Source organism: Nelusetta ayraudi, unplaced genomic scaffold (genome assembly GCF_046127955.1).
Source record: "Nelusetta ayraudi isolate G7.1 ecotype Tasmania unplaced genomic scaffold, CSIRO-AGI_Nayr_v1 ptg000016l, whole genome shotgun sequence".
Classification (NCBI taxonomy): Eukaryota; Metazoa; Chordata; class Actinopteri; order Tetraodontiformes; family Monacanthidae; genus Nelusetta; species Nelusetta ayraudi.
Genome location: NW_027466066.1, coordinates 5,841,115 through 5,859,673, shown reverse-complemented (window position 1 = coordinate 5,859,673; position 18,559 = coordinate 5,841,115). Strand labels below are relative to the sequence as shown.

Sequence of the window (18,559 nt, the reverse complement as noted above, 5' to 3'; positions counted from 1 at the left end):
TTTTATGGCATCTCCAGGAGGTGCTATTTTGGGGTCCTTCTGACGTGTGTGTGATTTCAAGATGGCTGCCTCCATCTCGGGATTATTAAAACCTTGGACACCCAGGTATTTACAATTTCTTCCAAATTCATTACTGCTCAGGTGATCTGTTTGGTGTTCCGGTGTTATGAGCAGTTTTTCATATATTTCAGGACAATGCTTGCTTTTATTCTAATATTTGGGCACGTTATCAGCCGATGACAGACATGACCAACACGAGTGCAAGTAGCGGCCGTAACATAATAGTCATATCAATGTTGTATTATACTATTAATAATGATTACAAGTGTTATCATATCAAAATAGATATTTGTATCTTCTATTTTTCTAGTAATGATTTATTTTTGTGTTTGTGGTTTATTTGCTCGACCAAGACCCCGATCCTTCTAAAACATTTAACTGGAAATGTTCGGAATATTACAAAAACTACAAATATATGTTCGAACCATATATTTCCACATTCGATTATAACCATTTCAGCTACCCTCTAAATTGTCCTCTCAAACACTTTGTTCCAGGGTGTTCCTGGTGAGATGGAGCAGGTACAACCCTTACTATCTGGAGCCAGAGGTCAGGAAGGAGGTGTACAACACCCCCATCACAGAGTTGAGTCCTGAGGAGAAGGAACTGCGGGAGCTAAAAGGACTAAGACCCATCAAAGCGGCGCCTAGTGGAATCACCAGCTCTGTTTTCAGTGATCCAGTCCTCAGGTAGAACCAAGGATCTAGCGATAGTGTTTGATCTATCTTTGCCACTGGAGGTCAGGTCATGTGACTCTTGTCCATGTTGTGTTTTTTTCAGTAAATTTGTCAACATGATGATGAAACATGGAAATAAGGTTTTGGCCAAAGAGATCTTGACACAGGTAATAATAAAAGATTTGCTGTTGGTTTCGTGTCAGAAGAATGACCAGTCTCACTCTCCTTCCAGACCCTGGAGAGCATCAAGAGGAAGCAGGTGGAGAAATACCACAAAGCTCCACAGGCGGAAAAGGAAACCATAGAGTGCAACCCTTATGTGATCTTTCACCAGGGTCTGGAGAACTGTAAACCCATTGTTGGTCTAGCCAGCATACAGAAAGGAGGAAAGTCCTACCAGGTGGGAAAAGAGGTGGAATCACCCATCATCTATTGCTGATCCTGTTCCATCAAAGCATAAATCTGAACATCTGATCTTTCACTGTTCCACTCAGGTGCCCATCCCTCTTTCAGAGAACCGACGTCGCTTCCTCGCCATGAAATGGATGATCACAGAGTGCAGGGAGAACAGACACAGACGGACACACATGTACGAGAAACTCTCGCAGGAGCTGCTGGCAGCGTCCGCCCAGGAGGGCAACGTTATCAAGAAGAAGTTTGAGCTGCACAAGATGGCCGAAGCCAACCGGGCCTACGCTCACTACCGCTGGTGGTAGTCGGACAGCCAGTGGGACTGAAATGTGGTCGTTTCAATGTTTCCTCACATTTACTGACTGTATGGATGCTGTATTGGCCTCATAGGCTCACTAAAGGCTCTGTGTTATGTCTTGTTGAAAACATTCATGGGTTTATTTTATTTTATAAAGTTTTGTTCTGTTCATTAAAATATGTTCATATCCCCCACTAGTCATTCTAACAAAATAAATACACAAAACAGCATACTTATTTTAAAAGTCTGGTATTTATTACAATGAAATTGGCATCAAATGAACAACCAAGCATTAAAATTGATTACTTTGAAGGTAAAAAGAAATCATTACCCATTTTTTTAGCTTTATTTTCATCCATGACTCATGTGGAGCAGCCTTAAGAGGTGAAGACGTGTCAGTGTCCGTTTTGACATCACAAAGGGCTCATTTCCAGAACTCTGTGTACAACACACTTTCTGAAAAGTTGAACAAATGAAAGAAGAATGCATTTTCTTTTACTTATGAAGAGTTACAGTTGCATTCTTCATTCTAAAGTGCATATTGCACAATATTGGACCTTGAATTTATAATCCAAATTGGTGTCAACAGAATTTAGAGATATTTGAAATGACTCAAATTTTCCTATGAAGGCTGTAAAAAAAAAAAAAAAAAAAACTACATGTTTCGATTGAAATTAAATTGGCAAATTTCCTGTCTTGGTTGAAACAGTTTTGGTTAAATTGTAGAGCTTCAGACGTTCAAACTAACTACTGAGCTCAGCTACATGTCGGTGCTTCATGCTGGTGACCAGTGAATTCAGGAGGAAAGAGAGTGACAAACAATGTCAGCGTGAATGGAAATTAATTGTTCCTTGACTATAATCGTATTAAATACATTTGAGTTATTAATACTAAATTGTTTTCTTCAGCTTACATTAACCAGCAGTTTCTCAGCTGTCGATTGACAGGCTTAGTCTAAAGATATTGATTTTACTTTAACTTTGAGCTTTTTACTTGCATCTTTACTTAAAACAAACAGTTTTCACAACACTTGTTAATTCCTGAAAAGGCCAATTTTCAGTAGGAACGTAGCTTTAATACAGACTGTAAACAAGATTTTTATTTATATGTTGTTGTTGCTGTAACAATATAAAAAAAAAAAAATCCCTGAAACAAGAAAACCAATCTCCCTCACACAAGAACAAACAGGGATCTAAGAAACAGCCGTTGTAAAAAAATTCAATTCAAAGTCAAAATGTTCAACCAAACACTTAAACGTCTGATTTTTTGTTTGTTTTTTTCAATGAAATTAAAACATTGGTCACGCACAGCATTAAATAGGAAAATCCAACCAGGCTTGCGTTTGACTGGAATGTCTGCTCCTTTTGGATTTGATGAAAAATAAAAAAGTGAGTCTGTCAAAACAGGAATGTCTGCAGGATTGTCAAAAGGAAAAAAACAATATCATCTTCAGCATCGTTAGCTGTAACACCTTCAAAGTTTTCCTGAATGTGGTTTAAAACTCATTAAGAACTATTGCACATTCCACATCCATAGCACCACATCTCAGTTATGTCTTCAAAACAAGGAGTTATCTGTCAGAATCAGTCTATGTTTTACAGTTTATGAGCTGCACTCTTCAGGGAAAAAAAAAATGTGCGCTTGATTTCCTGGAGGACGTCGCTGGCTTCGTAATCAATGTCGAAGGTACAAGAGGTGCTCGAATGTCGGCGAAACGGCCGTCGAGCACCTGTGTCCTGGCAACGATCCTAGTCTGCAATTTCACTGTAGTAGTACTTGTGCGCCGTGCCACTCAGCAGCCAGCCTCCTGCTCGGAATTCCAGGATCTCCAGCAGCAGCAGGCGGGCCATGGAGGAGAGGCCCTCCTGCAGCAGGAAGCCGTCCCGCAGTAGGAAGAACAGCTCGTCCATCCGCTGGCTGCTGGCCTTCTCCAGCTGCTCCCCGATGCGATGCAGCTGCAGCACCAGACAGTCCACCTGCAGGAAGGAGGCAACATCGGTCAGGATCAGAGCAGCAATGCTTTCATACGTCACTTTAGCATGTTCAACAATGAAAGGAGAATGAGTCAAGAGTGTAAAAAAACAAAACAAACATTTTTTTTCTCACCTCCTCCTCATTTACTAGAGCATCTGGTTTGCCCAGTCTCATCAGGCAGTCAAACACAGGGTGAATCAGGACCACCATCGGCATGTTGTTCACCTCAAAAGGTCAACAAGATGCACTTAGAGCAGCGGACATGACTTCATCAAGGCATAAAAAAAGCTCAAATTTAGATCTTTACTTTTTAACTACTAACTATTACGGTAGAACTGTTCAGCTGAAAGGAACACAGACTATCACACATTGCTGCAAAACAACAGCCATAACAAGACAAGATGCTTTTATTGTCACTCCACAAAAGATACACAGAGATTGCAGGCGCTTTTTTTTTATTGGTAAAATGCACAGTTGTACTAAAAAAAATGAATGCAGAAAGAAAGTCATGAGACACCTACGGCGGTGACTTACTTTGAGGTAGTCGAAGATGTTGCAGATGAACGTGACGTAGCAGACCCACTCGTGCAGCGAGCGGCCCCTCATCTCCTCGCGGTTCCTGAACTCCTGCTGGAGGCGATTCAACAGGCTCCTCCTGAACACGTTCCCGTTGCTCTGCTTGGCCTCAGCCTGCGCCACAAAGAAGTCGTGGTGCGTAAATGACGTGCTCACGTGCACAAGAAGTACAAATCTGGCTGCTGAAACTGACCTGCACAATGGTGTAGCAGATGCGCCCAGCCTCTTTGCTGAACACCTGGTCCTTTAAGGATTGATCAACGATGATGTTTGATACCTTCTCTAGATTCACTGAACTTGGATCTAAAACAAAAAGACGTTTTGAGATGACGTCAGAGGACACAGCAGCACCACCACAGAATTGAGGTTTCGTTGGCTTGGAGTAACGTGCCGACCTTTCAAAGCAGTTTTCAGCAACATCTGCGTGTCCATGTCAAACGACTGGATCCTGTAGTCGTCGGAAGAGCTCCCCATTCTGGTCGATGGCCAAGTCAAACCTGAGAGGTATCACACTGTAAATGTGTATGACACAAACACGGCTAACTTGATTTCGGCAGGAGTCGTATAAAGACCGAGATCCCGCTTCGAGTCTGACAGCTGAACGCATCATGGTTAGAACGGGACGATTTGCGGGGCAACAATAACCGTGAATCCTGTACTGTCATCAAATCGGCTGCACACCAAACTCATTCACTGGGGGGGATAGAGAGGATTACAACAGGCAACCACGGGGTCACCTGAAAACCCAAAACGACACGTTTGCAATACAGACCAAAGACACACTAAAACTCAACTAATGAAGATATCTTTTAACAGCTGCAGATGAGACGTTTTTATTTATTTATTTTATTTTTTAGGTTTATGTTATCGTTACAGATTTAATTTAATGAGGCTCTGGTGAAACTTTGGTAAAGTTTTTGGTGAGGATAATCGATGTGGCAGAATATCACCTCAGTGAAAATTAACGGATTAATTTTTCAACTAGCGCATTTTTTTGGCCGCCGCTGACCAGTTTAACCACATCACCTGGCTCATTTTTGTGACTACTTAACCACTCAACCGTCTGATGTTGTTAGACGTTAGCGTTAAGCCGAGTTAGCGTAAAGATGAATACGTTAACGTCGCATATCGTATCGACCTTGAGCCTCCCACAAAAAATTAGAAATGTTTACAACTGAAATAAATGAAGGGCAAAATCTTACCAAAACTTAGGTCTTCAAACAGTTTACATCTACTATGTTTGTATATCGATTAGTTCACTTGATGGAGCGTTAGCAGCAGACGATACAAGACAAGGTTTCCTCAGGACAAGATAGTTATCTACCAGTGTTTATTTCATCCGTATTGTAAAACGCTGTCACACGGAAACTTCCGGCACGCTAGCGCATGGTAAGGATATCTATCTTGGCTCAATAATCCCACTTTGGAATTCGGACTAGCGTGACCTTAAATGATAACCCGGAAGTAATGTTAGCGATTCTAGCGTGCGGTTGTCGGTTGTAATTGTCAGGTGTGCTTACTACATGTGCTAGGATTTTATCACTGTAATATATTTGTTTTAATGAAGGAAGTACGCTAAGGTGAGTGACAGCATGTCCTGTTTCAAGGCTACCCGGTGCATGGGACTACAATTTGATAGCTGTTTCTTTGTTGTTAGCTTATGCCAGCCAGTCAAGGTGTCACTGTGTGCCCTCTAAGTAACCGAGTACAGTAAATGTGGAATTTTGGTTTCGGTAGTAATCGAAATTTTTGTGCGGAGTGAAAAAAAATAAAATCATATGGATGGAGGAAGCAATATTCTTAAACGAGGGCACATTAGCTCAACCTATTTAATTACATGGCATCTATAAGGTGATGGTATTTAACTCTTCATATTGGGGGATCTCATTTCTTCCTGATACTGATGTGACATTGCGGAATGTCTTGTCTTCAGTGTTCCAGGGATTCTAGGCTGAGGAGATGGTGGGCTATGACCCCGGAGCTCAGGGTGCGGCTCCCTCTGCAGAGGAAGCCGCCCTGGCCGGCTCAGCTGCCGGGATGGTCACCCGAGCGATCATCAGCCCTTTAGATGTACTGAAAATCCGATTCCAGGTGATGCCCTCTCTGCGTTATAAGACTTAAACATTCAATCAATTTCTTGCATTATTTATTGTCGTGCAGTATGTGTTGCTGTGCTGATAAACACTGCACGCGTTGTTTCTGCCACAGCTCCAGATTGAACCCGTGTCTTCAAGGAAGCCGGAGGGGAAGTACCGGGGATTATTCCAGGCGTTTCGCTGCATTCATTCGGAGGAGGGTCTCTCTGCTTTTTGGAAGGGCCACGTCCCGGCACAGCTCCTCTCCATTTGCTACGGGGCCGTCCAGGTATGTATTGAACGGCGATCTGAGCCGTGCCCATGTAAACGAGGTAATTGTCTTGAAAGAAGCACGCAGTTACCGTTTCCCCACTTGCAGTTCGTCAGCTTCGAGCTCCTGACTGAGGCTGTGCACAACACGACGACGTACGACAGCCAGACGCCTGGAGCTCACTTTGTGTGCGGGGGATTGGCGGCGTGCTCCGCCACGGTGGTCTGCCAGCCTCTGGACACCCTGCGGACACGCTTTGCTTCTCAGGGAGAGCCCAAGGTACACTGGTGTTAGGGATGCAAATTATGGTTAATCTTTAGTTGATTGACCTTATTGATCGATTAAAGATGAAGCGTCGATTTTTCCTGAGAGCAATCTGATTTATTTTTTGATGCCGACGAGACACAGCTTTTGTTTTTTCTGGCTTCCCAGGTGTACTCTAACCTGCGACACGCAGTGGCCACGATGTTGCGCTCGGAAGGCGTGCTGACGTTCTACCGGGGCCTGTCCCCGACGCTGGTGGCGGTTTTCCCTTACGCCGGCCTGCAGTTCTTCTCCTACAACGTCTTCAAAAAGCTGCTGGCTCCGCCGCCGAAGAGCGGAAACTCAGGAGGTCGGCGAAGCCTCAACTCAGCCCCGTCTCGCTTAATGTTCTCCAAGAGGTGTTGAGCTGTGTTTTCTGTCCCCCCCACCCCCTCCAGGAAACCTGAGGAGCTTCCTGTGTGGGAGTGGAGCTGGAATGATCAGCAAAACAATCACGTATCCCTTCGACCTCTTCAAGAAGAGGCTGCAGGTTGAGGGCTTTGGGGCAGCCCGAGCCCGCTTTGGACAGGTAGGATCTGACTCAACGTCTGTGTGTTTTGGACCTATAGGTTTGTTCTAAATAGGGATGCAAATGATTGATTAATTAATAGTTGACTTGATTGATCTTATCAGTCGATTAACGATTAATTGATCAGCGGCGATTTTTCCTGAGAACCTAAATTTCACAATGTTTACATTAGAGAACAGTAAAAACACCCTAAACATTTATCCTCTGACTTTAAGTTGACTTCTAATGGGTCACATTTCAACTTGTTTTAAGTTGTTTAAAAGTAACTTGTTCTAGGTATATTATCGATCATAATATACCTAGAACAATTCACAGTATCTACTGGTGAATTGCTCTTTCCTGCCACTACACTGTTATAATGATATTAACTACCCGATGATTGAACATTTTGTAAGAAATGTTCAATCAATTGCGACTAATTTAATTTAATAGATTCAATTTTTACATTTACGTTAACATCCCTACTTACTTACTTACATCCCGACTAAATGTTTTTTTCTCATCGCTGTCCACTGTTTCTGGACCATCAGGTGCGGCACTACAAGGGCCTGGTGGACTGCGCCATCCAAATAGCCAAAGAGGAAGGTGTGCGAGGCTATTTCAAAGGTTTATCGCCGAGTCTTGTCAAGGCTGCACTGTCAACAGGCTTCACCTTCTTCTGGTATGAGTTTTTCCTCAATGCCACACGGGAACTCAGGAACAATAACGGAGGGAAAACTCAACACTGAGACTTCTGCCTTTTTCTCTGTCTGTCTTGTAACACATTGTCAATTATCAACTGGGTCAATATGTTGGGGTGGCTTTTATCATGTTTACATAAAGGACGCAGAAATATATAACCTCATTTTATTGGCGGTGAGTGTCACCGCTCCTTGTGTCGTTTACATGTATTTTTTTTTTTTTTAAGACAAATAATATTTTAGATGGTTTGTCTGTAAATGCTTGTTTTGAAAAAAAAGAAAAGAAAAGAGAGACGTTGCTACACATTCAAAGAAAAAAAAAAAATCACACCTAAGCTGTGGGCTTTTGCAATATGTTATTTTCTTAACTTATATAATAAAACCTATGACAAGGTGTGATTTTAATTGTGTGGTGCAAAGACTGGAAATTGATATTTATTTTTCATGTGTTTTTCTGAGACGTTTTGTTGAGATGCACTCTTTGTACCTACATATTGTCCAGCACTGTCACTATGAGGTCAAAAAAAATTTTAAATATATATTTTTTTTATATCTATGAAGGTCTTAATGGTGCGTGACAACTGTCAGAATGATGTCAAGTTTTAAAAGAATCTGTGCTGTTTTTGAAATAGACATGAGTGAAAAATAAAAACAACCCTGCATATTTTAACCTCGGATCATGAAAATGTGTTAAATTATTGAATTTCTTTAGTAAAATGTTTTCTTTTTTAGAAAGAAAACCTGTAGCTCACAGGGGGCAGAAGTGATGTTAATAACCTCCTTCAGTGTGGTGGACACACATACACACATATTTTTTTTTAAGAAAAGAAGAAGCTGATATTACCTTATTTTTCTTGTTTAATTTAAATTGTTAAGATAATACACACAAGACGTCAGGGAATCACAGGCCATCCACATAAAGTAAATTTAATTCACAAAACAAGAAAAAACTAAAGAAAGAAGAAAAACTAAGACAGATAGTACCAAGTGTTTCTCCAGCGCCCCCTAGTCAAATGGACACCCCTCTGCTCTGACTTGGACTCTTCTACTACCTGCACACCTGAACTCAATCACTTAATCTCTCCTCCTAAATGAGGTCGCCTTCAGCCGCAGCTCTGCTTGCCACCCTGGGGAGGAGGACATTTATTACCAACATTTATTATAACCGCAGCAAAACACCGGTAAGGATGAATGAATAAAACAATCAGAAATTCACAATGCAGTATTACAGAAGTCTTGTTCCCCCCCCCCCCCCCGCTCAAACAATTGCGTGCATTTCGCAGTAGTGGTGCAGTGGCTGAGCTGTGAATGTGGACACAAACAGTTCCAAACTTTACATTCCCACCCCCTGCTATCATGGCTGGGTAGCCACTTATCATCTGGACTTATCATCTTTAATAAGTGTCAAAGTCCTGCACGACGTCTGGAGAACATGTTCCTGCTCCGTCTACGTGCCCTCTTGCAGCTGCTCACATCAAAGTGTTTCTGGATTGCACTGAAGCATAATTGGAAGAGATGATAATATTCATCTCTTTAGTCCAATTAAATATTCTGTTGCAGTTGAATTTATTGATTTTAATGCAGGAGGAATTTAAGTGTGAGCATGCCACGGATTTAACGGCTCCGCAAAAACAACACAGCAAACACGTCTGTGTGTGTCGTGAGCCGAATTGGCCAAATGACATTTATGCCGCGATAAAATTAGCACTGACAGTTGCTATGATTCATCTGCGCATTTGGGAGTTTCTGCCTCCAACTGGAGCAACAGGGGGGGGGGGGGGGGATGTGAGAAAGACAACTCAGGCAATATAGTCACAGTTACATGACACTAATTAGCAGTTAATACTCCAAAGAAACTGGTTAAATATGTGGTATTTTGTCCAGTGGTCCAACCCTGTGATGTTGCTGCTTCTGCTCTTCTAGACTAACCTGGAACTTGCGGACACGTTGCAAGAGGATCAACGTCTCCACATTGGCTGCACATGTGAACGAGCTCATCGAGACCCCTTTCCCCAGAGTTTTGTCCGTGAAAGAGGCTGAGGTCATCTCACAGGTAGGACGCGGCAGAGTTTAATTTCATTTGCTCCGTACAAAAAAAAAAAAAACCCCATCGACGGTGCCGTCGAAACGAGTGACAGCTCCGATGCATAAAGCAGCGAACGACATGCATGGCACTTGAGCACTTTTGTAAGAACGTGTCAGAAACACAACGTCGAGTTCAAAAACTTTAAACGCGCGCGTGCGCGCACACACAGGAAAGAAGCAGTTAACCCACAAAATATTCCAAAGTCAAAACGGTGCATCTACAGAAGTTATTTACAAAAACTGGATGAAGGATGAAGGAATCCACTGTAATAAACGGCGAAAGAACGAAAAAAAAAAAAAAAAAGGTCTTCAAAACAACACTGGAACAACTTGATAGCAGCCTGGTCACTGGATACAGATTCATATATATTCATTTTGAAGTACCAACGTTTAAAATAAAACAATCGTACGGAATAAGAATACACGTCCAACATATAACTTGAGTGTGGAAGCCATAATACACAACTGATAGGTAGTGGCCGGCAGCGACGGTGGGTGGATCTCCGCACACCCTGAGCTCAGGTCGATGTGGGAATAGAAGAAGGAATGTACGCTACGCTCAGTGATGACTAACCGGACTCTGTCCTGTGATGGGGGGTGCATGAGGGGGCCCTGAGACGGGCCGCAGTGCACGTGCACACCTAGTTTTGCAGTGGACATCAAGCTGCCAGAGAGCCGTCGCCCCGGCGGCGGGGGGAGGGGCGCTGGTGGCCAAGGTCCCCTTCACCTCAGCTGGCGAAGTGGAGGCGTCGGGGATGCAGAGGGGGGGGCGGGGGGATTCAGGTGAAGGGCCTTAGTGGGAAGTGCTGGGCAGGCAACCTTCCGGCTCATTCCGGCTGCGGGCTGGAGTTCCAGGAGAAGAAGCTGGGCAGCTTGAAGAGCGAATCCCTGCGACCCGGATCGGGCAGGGTCAGGGTCTCCGGTGCCGACTTCTTCCTGGGACGCTCCTTGGGCACGGACAGGAAGTCGGGGGCCTCCGTGGAGAGCGGGGTGGACGGGGCGCTGCTGGGGCCGCAGCCGCGCGCGCTGGCCGGCAGCGGGGTCTCCGAGATGGAGATGGCGGGCGGGAAGGTGCCGATCTTCAGGTTGGTGGCCTCCTGCGTCTTCCGCTCGTACTCTCTCACCTCCTCCATGGTCATGTCTGCCGAGATGGAGGTGTTACACATCGTGTTGTGGTCACGACGGCACCAACCGAGACCAAGACAAGACCAGGACTTTATATATCAAAGAAAAATAACAACAAAACAGGAACAAATGACCAGTATCTTTTTTTAAATTCAACGTGTGTGTGTGCATGGATGAATGAGAGGCCATCGTAAAGCGCTTTATGGTACCGTGAAGGTGCTGGAAAGAAACTATATAAGTGCAGTCCATTGACTTATTACTGTTCGCAAGCACCGCTTTGCGGGGAAAGTGTGTGCCAAAACCTAAGTGCTGCAAAAAAAAAGCCCAATGTGATGTCATGGAGGGCACTAGAACTTCTCCCAGGTTAGTGACAGCAGCCCCAGAAAGTTGTTGGTTCTGCACTTTTTTGTCTTCCAAATATGTGGAAGGTGCAACAAAATGAGATGCAAACAGAGGGCTGAATAAGCTGTTTTCTGGAGATCCATTGTGTTTTTTTTTTCCCAGCAATTCACTGCCTGGGATTAAAATGGGGGGGTTTTGTGAACCAACATTCTGGATGGAATTTATCATCATAAGCATCAAATCCAGTGACCTTCTCACTGGATTTTGCCAGTATATAAATATTAGATCAGGGCTCAGCCAGCTGGGTTACCTCATGGCAGTGATGACTATCTACATCACACAGCGTCTGCCTGACTGCTCACAACACTCACCGATCCACTCGTCCACCCAGGCGAAGGCCTGCCTGTGGCCCAGCAGCAGCACATCCCGGATCACCTGAGACGTGGAAAGGAAGCGGGCAGACAGAGAGGAAGGAAACATAATAAAGACACAGAGGATGACGAGAGGTGTGGAAGGACGGAGGATGTGAGTCAGAGCGAGTTGAGTCTGAAGGCCGGAAAAGAGTTCTTTAACACTTCCAGATATTGTCCAAGCTTTCGGTTCTGCAGAAATGTGATTAACGTAAGTCACCCCTGCGGTAATGTGTGAACGATGGCCCTCACGCTTCCTCTGAGTGTGTGTGTGTGTGTGTGTGTGTGTGCTTCTGGCAAGGAGAGTGGAGGGAAAGTTCACCTCACGGACAACTGCTGCAGCACGGAGAGAAAATAGATGGCTTGATGTTCCAAATGTGCTTCCAAGGTGACGTGCAGGAAATGACTTTGCAGCTGGCCAGGGTCGGGCATCGAATTTGGGAAAGTTTGCTCGACTGACTTTTTTTTTTCTATACCTGCGTTTCCATGACAGTTTTTCGCAAAATAAAAGCGATTTTTCAAAAACTTCGACAAAGCACAATTGCGATTTGCAGGCGTTTCCATTGAATGGTGCGAAGCGCAAAAATCTCGACCTGCGACATTGACGAGAATTTTGTTTGTTTAACGTTTGTTTGCTGTCAATAATGGTTGTTATATTTTTCTCTTTGATTACTTGTAAAAAATATTCCGTCTCCTCCTCCGTCCAAACATAACACGGCATTTTCACTAGAAGTGAACTGGTCACGGGACCCCCGTACGCCACGTCCGGTGACGTGTAAATGCGATAAAGTGTTTCCATGACACTTTTGCGATATTCCTCTCTATCGATACGTCTGGAAAAACCACCTCATGAGAGCGTGAAAACCTTTTAGCCTTATTTCAGAGGTTTTTCCAAGTTCAGTTGTTTCCACGAACAGTTTTTTATTGCGATATTTAGGTTTTGCGCAACTCAAGGGCTACTGGAAACGCAGCTTATGAGGTTTTCTAAATGTGTGCTAGCGAGTGAGTGACACGAGCCGCACCTTGTGGACGAACTGCTCCACGCGGGACTGCAGGCCCCACACCTCAAACTTGACGGTGACCAGCTTGTAGGAGCACATGATGGGGTCCTGGCTGTCGATCCAGCCCTCCTGCAGGAGGCCTCGGCTCGTCTTCTTCGACTTGAAGTACCGCGGGTCCTGCAAATGCATGAGATACCGGCAAAATAAGAAAAGAAACCTGACCTGCGCACTCGCACACGCTAGTGCGCACACCAGCCTGTGGGGGCAGGATAAGTTGCATTCATTACAAGCCCGGTGCAGAGTCGCGCCAGGCTGCGCAGCGGGAGTCCCCTAATCGCAACCTCGCTGGGAATTTATCGCCGCTCCCTGTGGTGTAATTATGCTGCCATGTTGTCCCGAGGTCATGTGTGGGTGTGTGCGTGTGCGGCAGTGAAACAAGAGCTTTTTAAAGGCCCCATATTCTGCAATTTCTTTTGCAGATATGTACGTTTTAAGCCTGATCTGCAGCCAAGCAGCCTCACACGGTTGGCAATGCACACCAAATTCTCCATTTCCGCCTGAAAACTGCATATTTAACCCTCTGTTTACAGCCTCCAGCAAAAAAAGACAGATTTTTTTTTTTAGCTTCTTGCTTGGATTTATGTTTTTATGTACAGCACTTTGTGTCAGCTGCGGTTGTATTTAAAGTGCTTTATAAATAAAGTTGAGTTGAGTTGAATTGGACCTTTTATGCATTCGAATCTCATGAATGCCCTTTGTGACATCACAAAGAGGCCGCTTCCAAAGCTGTGTTTCGGCGTGCATTTTCTGCAAAGTGGAGCAAGCAAATGACGTAAAGGATGGACCCTTTTCATTCCTGGCTACTGAAAGTTTATTGCAACAGCAACTATTGGTTGTTTTTGCACCTGTCATAGCACAACAGGTAGTTACAGGTCAACACAGAAAATCCCTCCTAATAACATGCCTAAACCTGCAGCATCGTCACTGGCAACCTCACTGTAAATCTACATTTAAGAGCATAAACTGTGACTTTTATCCCCCTTTCAACACAAATCGCCTACAAAATGACAATATAGAATGGAAGGCTGATCATTCGGCCCAGATAATCTCCTTCCACTTTATAATCGTATTATTTGCTCCAAGCTGAGCGAACTGGTTGCTGTCTGTGACGCCATAATTATACACATGAACGATAATGACAGTCTGGAATATACTCATTTGAGTGCAACAAGACAAACCTACACCTGAATATGCGACGGTTGATTTGATCAGATAAAAACACTAATTGATCTTGTTAACCTGCGGGAAAAAACACTACGGCCGTTGTATTTTTCTTTGTACTTCACTTCAAGTTCGTGCGCCGCACATAAATCCAGTGTTTTCAAAACAGAAACATGCAGCTCCTGTGTTGCCAACGGAGTTCCATTCATGTGTAACACTGGTCCCTGGTGTTGGCTGCGGAACCATCTGTCTTTAAAATTCAATATATTTACATCAGGCCACGTGGCAGCCACTTTGAGCGCTGGACGGCATCTCGGGGCTATTTTTAGCCCTGAGTGGATAAATGTAGGAGACCGTAAAGCACAGCAGTGTGTGTGTGTGTGTGTGTGTGTGTGTGTGTGTGTGTGTGTGTGTGTGTGTGTGTGTGTGTGTGTGTGTGTGGGGGGGGGGGGCTCCATAATAAAAGGGCTCAGCAGTGGCATCATGACCCTTCTTGCTTATTAATAGCCGGGCTTTTTATCACCCTCACACTCCTGACGGACAGGCGCACACGCACGCATACAAATGTCAAATCACTGCAGCAAAAGCCCATCACCTCCCCCAGACACACACGCGCACACACTAACGTGCACTTCCATCACTGGGAAGGAGGCAGATGGGCCTGCTGGTGGTCCGGGGGGAAACAATAGCAATTGCTGAGAGAGAACTCGCTATTCTGTTGATCAGCTTGCACGTTCCGTCCGTTCATTTGCTCCTCCCCCCATTCTCTCCTTTCTTTTCTCCCCCGAGTCGACTAATTAGCCCGGTGACGAGCATGCATGCATGCATGCATGCATTCATCCCATTAGTGATGCATGTGCGACCTCGGTTGCCCTCACCTCCGATTCCTTGTAGTGGCGCTCGGCGACCTCGTCGTAGGCGATGTCCACCAGCCACACCTCCGTCTCCTCGTCCCTGGGCTCGCTGCCGAAGATCTGGACAAGACAGCGGGCAATGGTTCAGTGTCCGAAAAGGACGAGGGGGAGGAGGAGGAAATGTGGTGGAAGAGGAGGAGAAGGAAGAGAAGGAGGTGGAAGAGGTGGTGGAGGAGCAGGAGGAGGAGGAAAATGTGGTGGAGGAAAAGGAAGAGGAAGAAGTGGTGGAGGATCAGGAGGAGGGCAGTTGGACAATGAACGACATGCTACATGGGTGGGAGTAGGAAGAAGAGGATGTGGAGGAGGAAAAGGAGGAGGAGGGGGAGGAAAGGGAAGAGGAGGAAGTGGTGGAGGAAGAGGAACAGGCGAAGGAGGAGGAAGAAGTGGTGGAGGGTCAGGAGGAGGATCTGGAGGAGGGCAGTTGGACAATGAACGACATGCTGGACGGGTTGGCAAACATGGGATGAAGGTGTTCTCGGAGGTCAGCTGTATTTCCTGCTACTGGGAGGTTCTCCCCCTTCAGAACTGACTCCACTTTGACGGCAAGCGGAGAAACGAGCCACAAACGTCGCTCGTGACTCACGCGGCGTGCGGTCAGCGGCTCTGACTCACGGCGGGTTCAGTGACGCTCCATTGAGAAGAAAAACCCCTTTCAGAGCCGCTGACTCACAGGAGGCCATCGATCGCACGTCAGACAACCTTCAAAGTTTTGCCGTTGTTTGTTTTTTTTCTTCCGCGCAGAGGTGGTCGGCGACTTAAAGGGCAGCCAGAGGTCAGGCTGAGAGGTGAGTGAACAGATGAAAAGAAAGCTGGACTGTATGGGGGGTGGATGGCAACGAAGTGGACAATCACGACCCTTTTGCACGCTTGTGTTTTTGTAATACGCTGAGCCGCCATCGGGCGGCACTGCAGCCTGGGCTTTTCAGCCCCAGCTGTGGGGGTCGAGGCACAATTGTGTAACCTTCAGAGCACAAAGACGCTAAAGGGGGAGAGCGGGTTAAGTGCCTCTGAGCATGATGGAAAACCCGACTGTTATGCAGAGGAACTGATTGGTGTTCAGTTTCCATGATGCATCGGTGACTTTTCAGAAGAAGAAAAATGAGGAGAAGCTTTTATTAATCCCACATGGGTGAAATTTGGATAATTACAGCAATGATACAGTAGAAAAGAGATTATATTGATTGAAAGAAATAATAAAATAAAATAAAATAAAAATATTTACACTCTAATATTTGCATCTGTCTCGGTTTTGTGGCTGCAGGATTTTAAGGGTTGTGAGGAGTTCTCTCATCTAAGTGATGGAAAAATAAACTGCGCCATTTTACCGTTCCACTCACGTTGTCGTTGCTGCCTTTGTTGTCCTCGTATTTGGTCTCTATGTGGATGGAGAACTTGGGCAGGAAGGAGCACTGGAGAGGCGAGAGGAGACACGTCCAGTGAGAAAGCCTATTGATTACTGTGCGGAGGAGAAGATGCCGGTCAGCAGATAACTGCAAGCCAGATTAATCATCCGACCTCCCGTCCGGCCTGGACGAGCAGCCGCGATCTCTCGCTTGCATGCACGCTTGCTCCCCAGAGAAGCGTTGCAAAACGCAACGGATCCAAACCAAGAAAACGCATACAAATGGGAAGAAAAAAAGCTGCATAAAAAAAGTCAAAAAGTGCTCCAAATCTGCAGGGGGCGCTCTAAGCGGAACAGCTCAATGGAGAGACACACAGGTGTCGCCCAGAGGAGGACTGACTGACGGTGTTTCAAACAACAGCGGGAGGAACGCTAATGCGACTTTTATTTGAGTAGATTTTTACTGCGGTTTCTACTGGAAACTTCCTAGTCAGCCGTCCTCAGCTGTATATACTGTATCTCACTTTTTACAGCAGCTCCGTGGCTTCAGCGCTACTGTGAAAAGCGACTTCTGTCACTGCTCTCTTCAATTCTCAAGCGTCTGCTCAGAGAGAGAGAGGGAGAGAGAGAGAGAGAGAGAGAGGGAAAAAAGAGATGTACCCTCCACTGATTTGACTCGCCTTTAATTGATGCTTTCTTGCCATCCTAGACGGAGGCTAATGGACCTTTCAAGTCCCCCCGAGCAGGTCATTAGAGCTTTGTCACAGTGACAGTCGATAAACTGGCTATCCCCGTTGGGAGCCGTGGGGTTTCTTAATGCACCGGGAGGGAAATTTGGCTTGATTAGCAGATAGTGAAGAGCTTGGTGGCGCCTTCGGACCATAAAAACAACAACAAAAACACAAACGGGCATCAGCTTGAAGCTCAGACAAATTAATCTGATATTTTAATCTGCTGCCTTTATCTGCGTTTGTGTGCAATTGAATTTAAAAGCACTTTACACTGGAAACCATTGGAGTCGACTGAGCGCGATTCTTCATCCTACACGTACACCACAACATTTTTTGTTCTGTTCGCGTGTGCGCGCGTCCATGCATATTACTCACCGTGTACTCTGCTCCGGCGGCGTCCATCAGCGAGACGAGCGCAGAGGTTAGCGGAGATGCGCAGGCAGGCCGCGGGGACAACAAAGAGGCAAAAATGCACAAACGAAACGGAGACGAGAACATCGTTTAGTTCGAAACATGAGGCGGACCGTAATGCACGGGGACGCTGAATAGCAGCGCTTCAAACACAGAGCTCATCATCCGCCCCTTAAATGATAGAGAGGCATCGGGATGCTCAACAGGATGTAGCGGCTACACGGAAGCTCACTGTGTTGGTTTTTATTGATCTTTACATCGCCGTCATTACTAAACCTCATGTTTCTGTCTCATCATGACCTTCCATCTGTCTCTGTCCGTTTTTAACTCTGTCGCCTGTTAGAATAAAAGCAGGTGGATGAAGATCTGGAAGCTGCTGCTGCTTTAACGAGTTGGACCTTTGCTTTGTCGCTGCTGTTAAAATTCTGGTTGTACCTTTGCAGCAATGAAATTCACTTAGAAAAAAGTTGAAGTAAAAGTAAACATTTAGAATTATTTTTCGAATTTTTCATTTTTTAGTGACCTGAAATGTGCTGTGTCGTGTGACTCAACCCTACCCGTGATAGTGTACGGGTAATAGTTCCAGGCCTTCTCCGTGACATAGAAGATCTTGGGCACCACTGCTCTGGCCCAGCTGGGCAGTTTGCTGAAACACACAGGGGATGAATGTGTGAATGGCACGCAAAGGTGAGACAAGACGGCTGCTGTATTGAGCGAGGGGCCAAAGTGGAGGATGTGCAGGGCAGCCAAGATGGCACCTGAGGGGAAGGAGATCACATCGATGACGCTCGTCGATGACGGTGCAGATGCAGACTGAGGCAGTGAGTTTTTAGTCGTGAACAATAAGTGCAAATGAGCCCCAAGCTCTCAAGAGAAATAAGGGCCAGACTTTGGTGAGCTACAGGGGGGAAACTCGTCTTCTGGGAGGAAAATGCCGGAATTCACAGGTCGATTTAAAAGGTACTGAGGGCTCAAAGACCGCAGCTATAAAGTTGTAGCAGGTGGTTGGTAGGTGGGAGGAGGATGTTTGGGAGTTACTACAAGTTACAAGTCTCTGTTGCAATTCTTATTTATTTTCTCTTCTTTCACACACACACAAACACACACACACAGACTTTGTTGA

General features: G+C 45.4%; 4 protein-coding genes across 7 annotated transcripts in view; 2 read left to right on the top strand and 2 right to left on the bottom strand.

The window, feature by feature from the left end:
• The first annotated feature begins 12 nt into the window (after positions 1-12).
• Positions 13-1,674, top strand: mrps7 (mitochondrial ribosomal protein S7). Of its 2 annotated transcripts, XM_076024164.1 has the most exons (6): positions 13-105; positions 558-749; positions 841-904; positions 970-996; positions 1,072-1,137; positions 1,232-1,674. In XM_076024164.1, the coding sequence occupies exons 1-6, from the start codon at positions 62-64 to the stop codon at positions 1,451-1,453; spliced, it is 615 nt and encodes a 204-aa protein (XP_075880279.1). In that variant the 5' UTR covers positions 13-61; the 3' UTR covers positions 1,454-1,674. The 2 variants fall into 2 exon arrangements, with proteins under 2 accessions (XP_075880279.1, XP_075880278.1); XM_076024163.1 differs by having other exon boundaries at positions 970-1,137.
• An 851-nt stretch (positions 1,675-2,525) lies between these two features.
• On the bottom strand, positions 2,526-5,340 carry mif4gdb (MIF4G domain containing b). 2 transcript variants are annotated; one of them, XM_076024166.1, is made up of 6 exons: positions 5,199-5,340; positions 4,392-4,493; positions 4,190-4,299; positions 3,955-4,110; positions 3,553-3,645; positions 2,526-3,422 (listed from the first exon to the last, which is right to left on the bottom strand). In XM_076024166.1, exons 2-6 carry the CDS (start codon positions 4,468-4,470, stop codon positions 3,195-3,197), a joined length of 666 nt encoding a protein of 221 aa, XP_075880281.1. In that variant the 5' UTR covers positions 4,471-4,493; positions 5,199-5,340; the 3' UTR covers positions 2,526-3,194. The 2 variants fall into 2 exon arrangements, with proteins under 2 accessions (XP_075880281.1, XP_075880282.1); XM_076024167.1 differs by having other exon boundaries at positions 4,392-4,508; positions 5,199-5,335.
• A 109-nt stretch (positions 5,341-5,449) lies between these two features.
• slc25a19 (solute carrier family 25 member 19) lies at positions 5,450-8,076 on the top strand. Its single transcript, XM_076024160.1, has 7 exons — positions 5,450-5,576; positions 5,930-6,087; positions 6,205-6,360; positions 6,451-6,621; positions 6,775-6,955; positions 7,044-7,174; positions 7,705-8,076. Exons 2-7 carry the CDS (start codon positions 5,956-5,958, stop codon positions 7,900-7,902), a joined length of 969 nt encoding a protein of 322 aa, XP_075880275.1. The 5' UTR covers positions 5,450-5,576; positions 5,930-5,955; the 3' UTR covers positions 7,903-8,076.
• A 618-nt stretch (positions 8,077-8,694) lies between these two features.
• The window catches only part of pitpnc1a (phosphatidylinositol transfer protein cytoplasmic 1a), a 28,986-nt gene continuing 19,121 nt past the window's right edge, over positions 8,695-18,559 (bottom strand). Inside the window, exons 3-9 of one of the 2 annotated variants that reach the window (XM_076024162.1) lie at positions 17,994-18,082; positions 17,401-17,408; positions 16,290-16,361; positions 14,917-15,012; positions 12,839-12,994; positions 11,778-11,841; positions 8,695-11,080 (exon numbers count right to left, since the gene is read on the bottom strand). In XM_076024162.1, the coding sequence (XP_075880277.1) occupies positions 10,767-11,080; positions 11,778-11,841; positions 12,839-12,994; positions 14,917-15,012; positions 16,290-16,361; positions 17,401-17,408; positions 17,994-18,082 (799 nt within the window). In that variant the 3' untranslated portion in view covers positions 8,695-10,766. Of the gene's footprint in view, positions 11,081-11,777; positions 11,842-12,838; positions 12,995-14,916; positions 15,013-16,277; positions 16,362-17,400; positions 17,903-17,993; positions 18,083-18,559 lie in introns of those variants that run through there. The other variant, XM_076024161.1, reaches the window with a different exon arrangement.

Bases quoted from the DNA above. Each gene is read 5' to 3' on its own strand.
- mrps7 (XM_076024163.1), top strand. From the start codon at position 62: ATGGCTGCCTCCATCTCGGGATTATTAAAACCTTGGACACCCAG. The intron at 106-557 runs GTATTTACAATT...ACTTTGTTCCAG, and splicing joins TTAAAACCTTGGACACCCAG to GGTGTTCCTGGTGAGATGGA. The intron at 1,138-1,231 runs GTGGGAAAAGAG...TGTTCCACTCAG, and splicing joins AAGGAGGAAAGTCCTACCAG to GTGCCCATCCCTCTTTCAGA.
- slc25a19 (XM_076024160.1), top strand. From the start codon at position 5,956: ATGGTGGGCTATGACCCCGGAGCTCAGGGTGCGGCTCCCTCTGCAGAG. The intron at 6,361-6,450 runs GTATGTATTGAA...CCCCACTTGCAG, and splicing joins TTTGCTACGGGGCCGTCCAG to TTCGTCAGCTTCGAGCTCCT. The intron at 7,175-7,704 runs GTAGGATCTGAC...CTGGACCATCAG, and splicing joins CCCGAGCCCGCTTTGGACAG to GTGCGGCACTACAAGGGCCT.
- mif4gdb (XM_076024166.1), bottom strand. From the start codon at position 4,470: ATGGGGAGCTCTTCCGACGACTACAGGATCCAGTCGTTTGACATGGAC. The intron at 3,646-3,954 runs GTAAGTCACCGC...TGACCTTTTGAG, and splicing joins ACATCTTCGACTACCTCAAA to GTGAACAACATGCCGATGGT. The intron at 3,423-3,552 runs GTGAGAAAAAAA...TCCTTCCTGCAG, and splicing joins CTCTAGTAAATGAGGAGGAG to GTGGACTGTCTGGTGCTGCA.